This window comes from Oryzias latipes, chromosome 11, assembly GCF_002234675.1.
Source record: "Oryzias latipes chromosome 11, ASM223467v1".
In the NCBI taxonomy this organism is placed as follows: domain Eukaryota; kingdom Metazoa; phylum Chordata; class Actinopteri; order Beloniformes; family Adrianichthyidae; genus Oryzias; species Oryzias latipes.
In genome coordinates, this window is record NC_019869.2 from 664,934 (window position 1) to 676,973 (window position 12,040).

General features: G+C 42.3%; 1 protein-coding gene across 1 annotated transcript; it reads left to right on the forward strand.

The window, feature by feature from the left end:
* Positions 1 to 2,438: 2,438 nt before the first annotated feature.
* On the forward strand, positions 2,439 to 8,906 carry LOC111948209 (the record flags this gene model as incomplete). The annotated part of the gene is made up of 1 exon (XM_023960048.1): positions 2,439 to 8,906. A coding segment is annotated over one exon (5,745 nt), but the record flags the coding sequence as incomplete, so codon positions are not given.
* Between the last annotated feature and the right edge of the window lie 3,134 nt (positions 8,907 to 12,040).

Genomic DNA, 12,040 nt, shown 5'->3' on the forward strand with positions numbered 1-12,040 from the left:
AGTCGCACACTCTCAAATTTTGGTCGCAAAATGCGACCAAATGGACGCAGTCTGGAGCCCTGTGTATATATTAAAGCTTCTAAAACTAGGTTCAACTCACCGTTGATTGTGTGTACACTTTTCCCACAATGAAGCCGTTTGTGTCAGTTCTACGTACTGTGAGCATTTACTCGGCTATGCCCACATTTTCTCCTCCGTGATCTCCTCTCACCCTGACAATAACATGAAAATCATGTCTCAAACACATAATTACAAATGCATCGCCAATACGGTACACATCAGTTTAAAATGTAATGTTCTTATGTATGATGCCAATAAGTAGAATTTCTAGGTTAAAAAAATTGCAGGAGTGGGTTACATGTATCACTGGGGAAAAAAATGAGGTGAGAGAGACTGTTAAGGGGGGGTAAAATGTTATTCATGAGGGGAAAGAGTTTTAGAGTTGCCTTTGTTTTCAGAGAGGAGTCTAAAAAAAGTTATTTTATTTTTGTACAAATAACCAAGTACTTATACTACCTGATATGTGAATAAAATATTTCTTTATGAATAACATGAATACCTCAGAGGTAAGCCATACACGTTCACAGCGTCACTGAAGAAGGCCAAGTGGGTGTCTGCACAGTTGTTGTCTGCTATCTTCAGGTACAGGATACATGGAATACAAGTACAAATACTTTCAACTGACAGATATTTACAGGGGCAAAAATGCTAAATTCCCAATTGACAGGTAAAACAGTAATACAACAGGATGATAAAATATGAAATAGAATAGAAGGGTATTTAATAATCCCTGAGGAAATTTTTTAAAAATGGCCATCTTAAAAAAACACATAAACACACATGCATTACAAATAGAAATATCACAAAATAAAAAGATTGATAAAAAAAAGGTAAATAATTGGAAAATCAGTGGGTAAAATTAAAAGAAATTACTTGTAAGATGCCCTGCCAGAGAGTTGTGTTGCCTGATGGCACGAGGAACAAAAGATTGTCACGCTGTCACGCTTCAGTAATTCCTAGAGAATAAATAAAAACACAACAAACATGGATTAGATAATTTAGCTGTCTGATCTTAAATTACATAATTTTCAAATATATGAAAGGGGATTTTTTTTAAAACACTCTTGCTATGATTACTTGAGCTTGTAGTAAAGAACACCTTTAAAAAAATCAGAGACAAGACACTGATCACAGGAAGCCTGTGTGTAATACTTACAGTAACTTCTACTCTAATCACTGTTGACAGCTGATTTCTCCCATCCACCCTTTCTGTGACTACTTATCGACTACAAAACAGCCTAAAAACATAATGTTTGGGATTCTTGTCATTACGTCATTGGAAGTAAAGATACGGGGATTTTAGTGGCTGTCACTCTGACACAATCTCACAGGGCTGGTCATCCCAATGAATGCGGGTTCTAACGTTAGAAACTTAATGAGGCTTCTTTCATTCAACAGTGGATTCATGTCTGTTATATTTAAAAAATGCCGTTTTCATGAATGTCATATGAATTAACTTTGTTGCACAGTCCACCCCGTCTTAAAGTCTGGGTTGTGAAAATCATGTGTCTAACTTTAACCCGGATCGCGTTTACATAAAGGCAGCACACGGAACAACTAGCTAGTTAGCATAGCATAGCATCAGTGTTTAAACAAATCGCCATCTCCAAATCAATACTTTTTATTAAACTTTCTTTGCTGCTGTAAATCCGGCATGTTTTCCCCTTAGTTCTATCTGAATCATGTTAAGAACCTACAGAAAGTAGCTTATGTGGGGGACCACAGATGACCACATGTGATCTGATGTCATTTAAGAATGTAAAGCGCACAGATTATAAGATTCAGGCAGTTTTGGACAGCTAAAGGGGTCCTGAAATGAGGTCCTGAGATGCTTTTTGGGTGTGAGCGCTGGGGGCGAGAGAGAGAGAGAGTGACGAGAGAAGCACGTGTGTGATGGCGAGAGTCGTGAGGTCCGAGTAAAGATTGTAAAAGAAAGACGAATTAAAGAAAGTTCTACAAACTCATGCACGCCTGAATTATCATCATTCAAGAGTGTGCAACAAATATTGGAGGCACCGCTGGGATGATTAACGCCGCGCACCTGCTTTAAGTGAGACCCGCCGCAGCACAGCGACACACGGGAGCGCTCATCACGCACGCGGCACGTGCACAAGGCAGCGGGGCCCGCAGCGTCAGAGACTCGCCTGCAGCATGGATCTGGAAGCCTTGGCAGAGACTGTGTCCCAAAGATTGTGGAGCCTGCAGCTGGATCAGCTCAAAGAGGTGTGTGCACAGACAAAAATCCCATTCGGAAATGTTGTGACAAAGCGCGCGTTAATCAAACAAATAACAGAATCTGTGGACAATGTAATCAATGATGAAGAGGATGATGTCGCAAACTGTTACCTCCGTCGGATGATGAAAACAGTTGACAAATCCTTAGTAATGAAGAAATCACATGTCATGAAGATGTAAGGGAAAATACCCTAGACACACAGCCAGCAGCTGCAGAAAGCACATTAACAGACAAGTATACCCAACTTCAGCAGAGCAGCCAACTTTTACAGGAGGAAGTTAACAAGTTAAAAGAACAAGTTGACCGAGCATCCCCTGTAAATACGCCAGTTTTCCCAAATGAGTTGTCCCTACAGACTCGTAGACTCCCGGAAGTAACCATACGGAAAGATTTTAAAATCTGCGGGCAGATTGGCGAGAAAGGACAAAAAGACAAGCTCTCATACACAAATCTGATGCACCAGATTGAAAGGGGCCTCAGTCGAGGGCATAATGAATCTGAAGTGGTTGAAGCTGTAGTAAAGTCAATCAGTCCTGGCTTGAGTCTTCGTGATATGCTTGAAGTGAAACATGACCTTAGCTTGTCGCAACTAAAGGTCATATTAAAGGGACATTTTAAGGAGGATAACTCAATAGATCTCTACCACAAGCTAGTAAACATAACCCAAGACAGTCGAGAGTCCCCTCAGAACTTCCTGTTTAGGGCTATGGAACTAAAAGAGAGGTTGTTGCTTGCATCTAAAGAAGTGGGGTCTGATGCTCAGTACAGTGCTCAATTCATTCAGAAGAAATTCCTGAGGTCAGTAAGTACTGGTTTGTTAAGTGATCATATCAAGTTCCAGCTAAAGCCTTATCTTGATGATCACACAGTGACAGATGAAATACTTATTGAGAAGATGAATGAAGCAGCAAGCGTTGAAACAGAAAGACAGTCGAAACAGAGGAAGAGCATCAGCAGTAGGAGCCCTAAAGTAAGTGAAATACAGTCTGAAAACCTGAATAGTCAGCAGAGCCAAGGTGTCACTGATGCCCGAGTGAAGGTGCAGGAACAGACAACTGAGGTGGTGAAACCTAAAAACCGCAGACCGGCGGCGGCTGTAACCAGTGCTGGTGAGTCAGAGCTTGTTGAAACAGTTAGGTTGCTCAGAGAAGAGATTTCAGAAATTAAGAGAAGCTTATCTAACCCTCAGCCAGTTCAAAGAGTAAGAAGGGGTGTTAGGAGAGGATGTCGAGTTTGCAGAGAACAGGGCAAGGCTGACCAATGTGAACACTGTTTTAAATGCGGGCACTCAGGGCATTTCTCTAGAGGCTGCAGAGCAGAGGCAGAGAAAACAGATAGGATGAAAGTAAATGTTCAGACGGCAGCTTCCCCAAATCTACCAGAAGAAGATAGCAAGGTGCAGGAGATGCTTTTTGACCGAATTAAACAGCTAGAAGCACAGTTGGATAAGGACAGAAATCAGGAAGAAACTGTAGGACGCACCTATGCCAGCCACTTGTCCTTAAGAAATCAGGCGAAGCTGAAGGCTCTGATAGGAAGAAAGTGCATGGTGGATTGTTTCTTTGAAGGGGTACTAACACAGGCTTTGTGGGATACGGGATCCCAAGTTACCATCATAAATGAAAGCTGGAGAAAGTCTTTTCTTCCACATGTCAGGTTACATGGTACCGAAGAGCTCCTAGGGCCGGGTGAGACCCTGGTTGGAACTGCAGCAAACCAGACACCTATACCATTTGCAGGCTGGGTGGAATTAAAGTTCAGGCTTAGAGCGGAGACCCAACCACAAATAGAGTTACTTGTGCCAGTTCTGGTGTCTAGCGAGCCTGGAGTTGCTGAACCCCCAATCATAGGCTACAATGTAATTGAGCTACTGATTAAGAATGGAATGGAGCAACAACCGGAGGTGACAAGCAGGGCAGTTAGGGAAGCATTCTCTATCACTTGCAAACAAGCCAGAATGCTGATTCAGATTGTGAAACATAGTGACCAAATCGACAGGGAGGGCGTGGTCAAGGTCGGAGGTTTAAAAACTACTGTTCCTCCAGGTCAGACCAGAGAGATCAGGTGTTTTGTCAGAACAGGTCCACTTTCCTCAAAACAGGATGTGCTTTTTGAACCTGAGAGCACTTGTAATTGGCCTGAGGGTCTGAGCATAAACGAGACAGTGGTTGTTTTGCAAAGAGGAAATCATTCGAAATTGACAATTCCGGTAACTAACAACAGTAGTCGTGATATTACAATCGTGCCTCGCACAGTGTTGGGACGACTGCAGCAAGTGAAAGCAGTTTATCCAGTAGCTGTAAGACCAGTCAGCTCAAGTGAACAGACCATAGGAGCTACTAACAAGGTGAAAGATGGTGATACTGACATCCTGGAAAGTGTCACAGGTGAGCAAAGACAGCCCGAACTAGATAAAAGTGAGTTGTGGGATCCTCCAGTTACTATAGACCACTTGACCTCAGACCAACAAGAAAAAGTGAAACAAATGCTTCGAGAAGAGTGTAATGCATTCTCCAGAGATGACAGTGATGTAGGATGTATACCTTCCTTGCAGCTAAAGATCAGGCTGAAGGACACAACACCAGTGAAGCGTACATACACTTCAATACCGAAGCCACTGCTGAAAGAGGTGAAAGAGTATTTGGAGGACCTATTGAATAGAGGATGGATCCAGAAATCTAGATCTCCTTATTCATCACCCATTGTCTGTGTTCGTAAAAAGGATGGAGGCTTGCGTCTGTGTGTGGACTATCGCGAGCTGAACCAGAAGCTGATACCAGACCGTCATCCCATTCCTCGAGTGCAGGATATTTTAAACAACTTGAGTGGAAGTGCATGGTTCTCAGTTTTGGATCAAGGAAAGGCATACCATCAGGGCTTCCTAGAGGAGAATAGTAGACCACTCACAGCCTTTATTACACCTTGGGGACTATATGAGTGGGTTAGGATCCCCTTTGGTCTATCCTCAGCACCAGCAGAGTTCCAGCGCAGTATGGAAGAGTGTCTTTTGGGACTTAGGGATGAATCATGCCAACCATACCTCGATGATAATCTAGTTCATAGTAAATCATTTGAAGACCATCTGAATGAGGTGAGAGAGGTGCTGCGTCGGTATCAGGCACACGGTGTTAAGCTAAAGCCGACCAAATGTGAAATATTTAGAGATCGAGTGAAGTTTCTGGGAAAGATCGTAACCAAAGATGGCTACTGCATGGATCCAGCTGAAGTTGCACCTGTGCTAGCTCTCAAAGACCGCAAACCAAAGACAGTGGGTGACCTAAGAAAAATGTTGGGCTTTTTGTCATATTATCGCCCTTACATTCCAAACTTTTCACGCATTGCAAAGCCACTGTATAGTTTGATGACCATTGACAGGAAAACTTCCAGTGAGATTAAACGCGCGATCTCAAATCAGAAAAAAGGGAAACGGAACAAAGCTGAGCAGTTACTATCGAGCACACCAATTAATTGGTCCAGGCAACATCAAGATGTGCTGTGTGAACTAATCGAATACCTGGTTTGTCCCCCTTTACTAGGATATCCAGATTTTGAGAGCCCGTTTATATTGCACTGCGACGCCTCTCAGGAAGGTCTTGGTGCAGTATTGTACCAAAGGCAGCATGGAAAACTGGTTGTCATCGGTTACGGCTCAAGAACGCTAACGGCTCCAGAGAAAAATTACTACCTGCACTCTGGAAAGCTAGAGTTTCTAGCAATGAAATGGGCAATTTGTGACAGGTTTAGGGAGTATCTGTACTATGCACCATCATTTGTTGTTTATACGGATAACAATCCCTTAACTTATGTGTTAACCACAGCAAAACTAAATGCTACCACACACAGATGGATCGCAGAATTAGCTGATTTCAACTTTTCGATAAAATATCGGCCCGGAAAAGTTAATGGAGATGCAGATGGCCTCTCAAGGATGCCACTTGACATGGAAACATACATGCTCAAATGCTCACAAGAAATGGACCCAGAAACACTTACGTCAATTACACAGGCAGTGCAATTGAAATCGCAAGAGTGGGAGCCATGGTTGTGTTCTGCAACAATCACAACAGCATGTAGTGATGGAGAGTATGAGAAAGCATTGAGATCAGTGGCAGAAATTTCACTACAAACTATAAAAAAAGCACAAGAAGAAGATCCAGTGATTGGCAAAGTGAAAAACTATGTTGTGAAAGGACAGTGGCCTCGTTTTAATAAGAGAAACTGGCGGGATGATATCTCTGTGTTAACACGAGAGATGAAAAAGTTGTTTGTTGATGAAGACGGCATCCTGTACAGAAAGTCAGCCACTAAAGTTCAACTCGTGCTACCTAAGGTATTCCATCAAGTGGTCTTTAAGGAATTACATGAAGAAATGGGGCACTTGGGGGTGGAAAGAACACTTGGATTAATCCGTGACAGGTTCTATTGGCCTTTTATGAAGAGAGACACAGATCACTATGTGACAAAGGTCTGTAGCTGCCTAAAGAGGAAACGACCAAACAAGCCAACAAGAGCTCCACTTGTTAACATAGTCACTACATACCCATTTGAGATGGTTTCGATTGACTATTTGCACTTAGAGAGTTGCAAAGGAGGCTACGAGTACATCTTGGTGGTCATTGATCATTTTACCCGTTTCGCCCAGGCGTATGCATGCACAAATAAATCAGCAAAAACAGCTGCTGACAAGATTTTTGGGGATTTTGCTCTCAAGTTTGGATTTCCAACCAAATTGCACCATGATCAAGGCAAGGAGTTTGACAACAGACTGTTCTCTGAGCTTGAAAAGTACAGTGGAATCCAAGGTTCTCGCACAACACCATATCATGCTGCAGGCAATGGTCAAGCGGAGAGATTTAACAGGACGCTCCTGTCTATGCTGCGGAACTTAACAGAACAAGCCAAGTCGGACTGGAAGAGCTCATTAGCCAAAGTCGTTCATGCCTATAATTGTACGCGAAGTGAAGCGACAGGATATGCGCCGTACTACCTCTTATTTGGCAGAAGTCCCAGATTACCTGTAGACATCATGTTTGGTTTGACTCCTGGGGATCAGAGCACTTCTCACAGTGAATATGCACGAAAATGGAGAAAGCGGATGCAGGAAGCCTACAAGTTGGCAACAGAGACAATGCAGAAAGAACAAAACAGAGCTAAAGTAATGTATGACAGAAAGTGTCATGGGGCAGAACTGCAGCCAGGATGTAGAGTGCTGGTACGTAACTTCAGAGACAGAGGTAGGCCTGGAAAGCTTAGGTCTTACTGGGAAGAAGATGTCTATGTGGTCACAGAACGAAAACACAAAGACAGCCCTGTCTATGCTGTGCATCCTGAAAAAGGTTCAGGAAAGATAAGAGTTTTGCATAGGAATTTGTTATTGCCATGCGACTTCCTACCACTTGAGAAAGAACCTGATAAGACAGTGCAGACAGAAAATAGAAAGCGAAACAAAGACAAAAGACGAAAGGAAGCTGAAAAAAATGGAGATTCTCACAGTGATTCAGAAGATGAGAACACTTGGAGAGCCATCATTACAACCCGAGCGGAGCCAGCTGAACAGGTTGAACATCAACCAAGACTTGTTGAAGAGGAGATACAACCAGAATCAGCTGACAAAGAGCAAGAACAATGCGAGACAGCGATGGAAGCAGTGGCTGAGCGGGAGTCATTTTCTGATGAAGCGGATGACAATGAAGGTGGGGCGGCAGCAACCTCCGATGAAGCAGATGAGAGGGGAGCTGAAGCAGGATTATCATCTGATGAAGAAGACGAGGAGCACCCGGAGGGGCAGTCATCTCCTGCAAAACTATATCCTTTCAGAAACAGACATCCACCTAAGACACTCACATATGATAGATTAGGTCAGCCAAGTTTTGTGACTAGACCATAGTAATATTTTGTTTGTTAAAAGGAAAAACATTGTTCATTGTGTCCTGTTCAGTTAAACACAATACAGTTGAAGTAAGTAGGCAGTGTTTATTATTTTTTATTTCCGATTAGGGTGGATCTGCAGAGCTGAGACCATAATCACATTCAATAGTACTATGGTGGAACGTAAAGCTTATAGTAATATATGTGGGTCTGAGTAAATAGTGAAAAGGTTAAAATAGGTTAACACCTTTCCATCTGAGACACATCACCTGCAAATGAAGCAGAGTATTCTTTCAGATATTGCCTGGCCAGTGATATCTACTTTTTGGAACGTGGTGTGAAGAGGGAGATGCATGCCATGTTCATGAGTGTGAATGTGCACCGTGTCTTGTATGATTGACTCCCAGAAAATACCTTGGACTATCTAAAGATTGGACTGCTTCAAGATTCCTCGATGTCGGGACGACATTTCTTTTTGGAGGGGAGAGTGTGGGGGACCACAGATGACCACATGTGATCTGATGTCATTTAAGAATGTAAAGCGCACAGATTATAAGATTCAGGCAGTTTTGGACAGCTAAAGGGGTCCTGAAATGAGGTCCTGAGATGCTTTTTGGGTGTGAGCGCTGGGGGCGAGAGAGAGAGAGAGTGACGAGAGAAGCACGTGTGTGATGGCGAGAGTCGTGAGGTCCGAGTAAAGATTGTAAAAGAAAGACGAATTAAAGAAAGTTCTACAAACTCATGCACGCCTGAATTATCATCATTCAAGAGTGTGCAACACTTACCATCACCAAGTATGAATGAGGAGTGAATGAATAATGGACATAATGTAAGCGCTTTGGGTGTCTTGAAAAGCGCAGAGAAATCCAATCCATTATTATTATTATTATAGATCATTGGCTATAGACGCTAGCTTGAACCGACACCGGCTTGAACTTCACTCAAAGGCAGACACAACTTGCACAGGCTAAGCAAAACAAAGCTAAGCTAATTTGCGGTGGGGGTACTCTGCAAACGACTCGGCTGCAGTGTTCATAAAGCATTCACACATGTCACTTGGCAAAGGAGAACGCTTCAACTTAGAATTCAATAACATTACAGGACGTACAACGAGGGAATGATCAAATAAATGCATTACTTACGGGCTGAGACTGATCCCGTTCAGAAGACCTCTCCGCCATGTTTGCCGCCCGCGTCCTTTCAACTGCTGTGCTGAACAGCTCCCTCCCTCGTCACTTTGAAAGTGAGGAGTGTAAGGGGCCATTCGATTGGCTAAAGGCGAAGCCGCCTGCTTTGCCGATGAGTTTGATTGACAGATTCACTAGCCAATGGTGAGATTAGTCGACCCGCTCCGTCAGATGAGTCTCAATATTCACCGTAGAAAAATCTCTCACACACACGGGGAGATTCACAAACGAGAACGGGATTTCGAATGCACAGTCTGCAATTCGAATGATCTGTGAGTTCACATCACATGTGTACCTAAAAATCATGTTTGTGAAACACTTACTGTGCATTTCTGATACATTTATTGTGAATTTCTAAAATGTTTTTGTGAAAAACAGTGTGCACATTTGTGAGAAACACTTATTGTGCATTTGTAAAACATTTAGTGTGCATGTGTGAAACACAATCTGTGTGTTTGTGAAACACAGGGTGTGTATTTCCGAATTTATTTTTCACGTTTGCATAAAATGACATTTGTGAATCAGAGCGTGTGTATTTGTGAAATATGTTGTGTGCATTTCTGATTATTGAGACTGAATTGACTCCATAGCAATGCAGTGTCCTTAAATGCTGACGGGAAATGGAAACAACTGTATGTAGGAAACTACAAAAACTGGATCTGTGAGAAAAACAATTCTGAATCTTTCTGTTCCTGAGCTGTTCATAGATTTAACTGTTTAGTAATGTAACTACAAACATGTTTTATCTTTTCTACTTCTTTGTGTTTACTTCTACAAAATAGTGCTTAGAGCAGGGGTGTCAAACATACGGCACTTCCATGCGCCAGGTGCTTTAGTTCGGCCCACACATGAAGAGTAAAAATCACAAGAATGTTTAAAAAAGAAAGCAAGTTTCTAGTCCATTCCTGTGGCGAGTTATGATTTTTTAAAGAAATAACCGAAATGCGCAATTCCGCCACCAGGGGGAGCAAAGGAACAACATAACTCTGCATGTGCCAAAAACGAAACCTAACAGCTCTGTGTCTGGGTAGGCAGTAGTTTGGTTCCCTGTGTATGAGGTTCCATTTGTGCCAAAAATCTGTTTTTGTGTCCACTGTCTATGTCTTTGGTCGTCCCACTTTGTCGTCAGGACTTAGCAACCGTTGCTACTGTCGATAGCTACTGTCGATAGCTACTGTCGATAGCTATTGTCGTTAGCTACTGTCGTTAGCTAGGGTGTTTGCTGCTGTCGTTAGCTACGACGTTTCCCCGTGTTTTGTCGTTAGATGTTCTCGTTTTTCAAATTTTGCCAAAGTCGTCAGAAAAGTCCTTTGTAAGGCCGGTAAATTTTTTCCTTTACTACCACGGAACGAAAAAGAAATGTTTATCAAAGCAGACGTCAGGGTTAACCATGACAACACGTTTTTAAGATGAACTTTATTTTGATATTCCCTCAAACGCGTATTGCCAGAAAGGGGGGGGGGGGGGGGGGGCTTGCATACAACGCTTGAAACGAAAACAAAGTGGCGCATTACCGCCACCACCTGATCTGGAGGCGAACTACTTCTATTTAACGCGGAGAATGACACATAATAAATATGAACATTTTACGAAGACTATTTATGAATGTGCTGTGTTCTGATCATGAAAAACGTGGTTGATTTATTAATAATAAAATTACAAACACATTGGTGTTGATTTAATGTATTTGTTCAGAAATAAACCCTCAAGTCATTAGTCCATGGCAATATTTATTTTTTTGCCGCTGAACGATTTACGGGGGCCTTGCAAGGAGGCCTTTAAAATATCTTTGATGAGTTACCTTCTCAAATTTTAGTGGGTCGAGTCACTAATTATGAATATAACAGTCAAAAACTGACTGGTTTTTGAGCTTTTCTTTTTAATCTATTTATGTGACCATGAGATGGCGCACTCGGGACCACATAAGGCTCTTATTAGCCCGTCTGATCCTCGTTTATCCATCAGATTTGTAACAACATATTTTATAAAGATCAGTCATTTTTCAAAATAATTTGAAATAATAGTTTCATCACAAGATTAAATTAAAGCCATACTCTAAATAACTTTAAACGGGAACGTGAAACCGTTGTACGCTGCACCCCCCCCCCTTTCTGGCAGTGCGCGTTTGCAGGATTGTCAATAAAGGTTTTTTTTTTTTTAAAGTGTTTTGTTCCGTGATAATACGGGAAACAATTTATCGACCGTACAAAAGACTTCTCTGACGACCTTTGCAAAATTTGAAATACAGCAAGATCTAAGGACACGACATGGTGAAAGAACGTAGCAAACGACACTAGCAACGGTTGCTAAGGATCTTCCTGACGACACGTGAAACGACGTAGCAGACGACACTAGCAACGGTTGCTAAGGATCTTCCTGACGACATGGCGAGACGACGTAGCAAACGACACTAGCAACGGTTGCTAAGGATCTTCCTGACGCCGTAGTTAGACGACATGGGATAAGGACAATGACAAAGATAAAGTTTAAGGATAAAGCAAGCATATACATCACAAAGTTAATACAAAGTAATAATCAAAGAATCATGGGCATGCAGAAGATATTGCTTAGTAATACATAGACATGAACCAATGTAAAATGAACTCGTTCAATAGACATAGACAATGAGCCCAAAGCATAGACAGTGGACGCAAAAACACGATCAGTGGACATAGACAATGGACCAAAG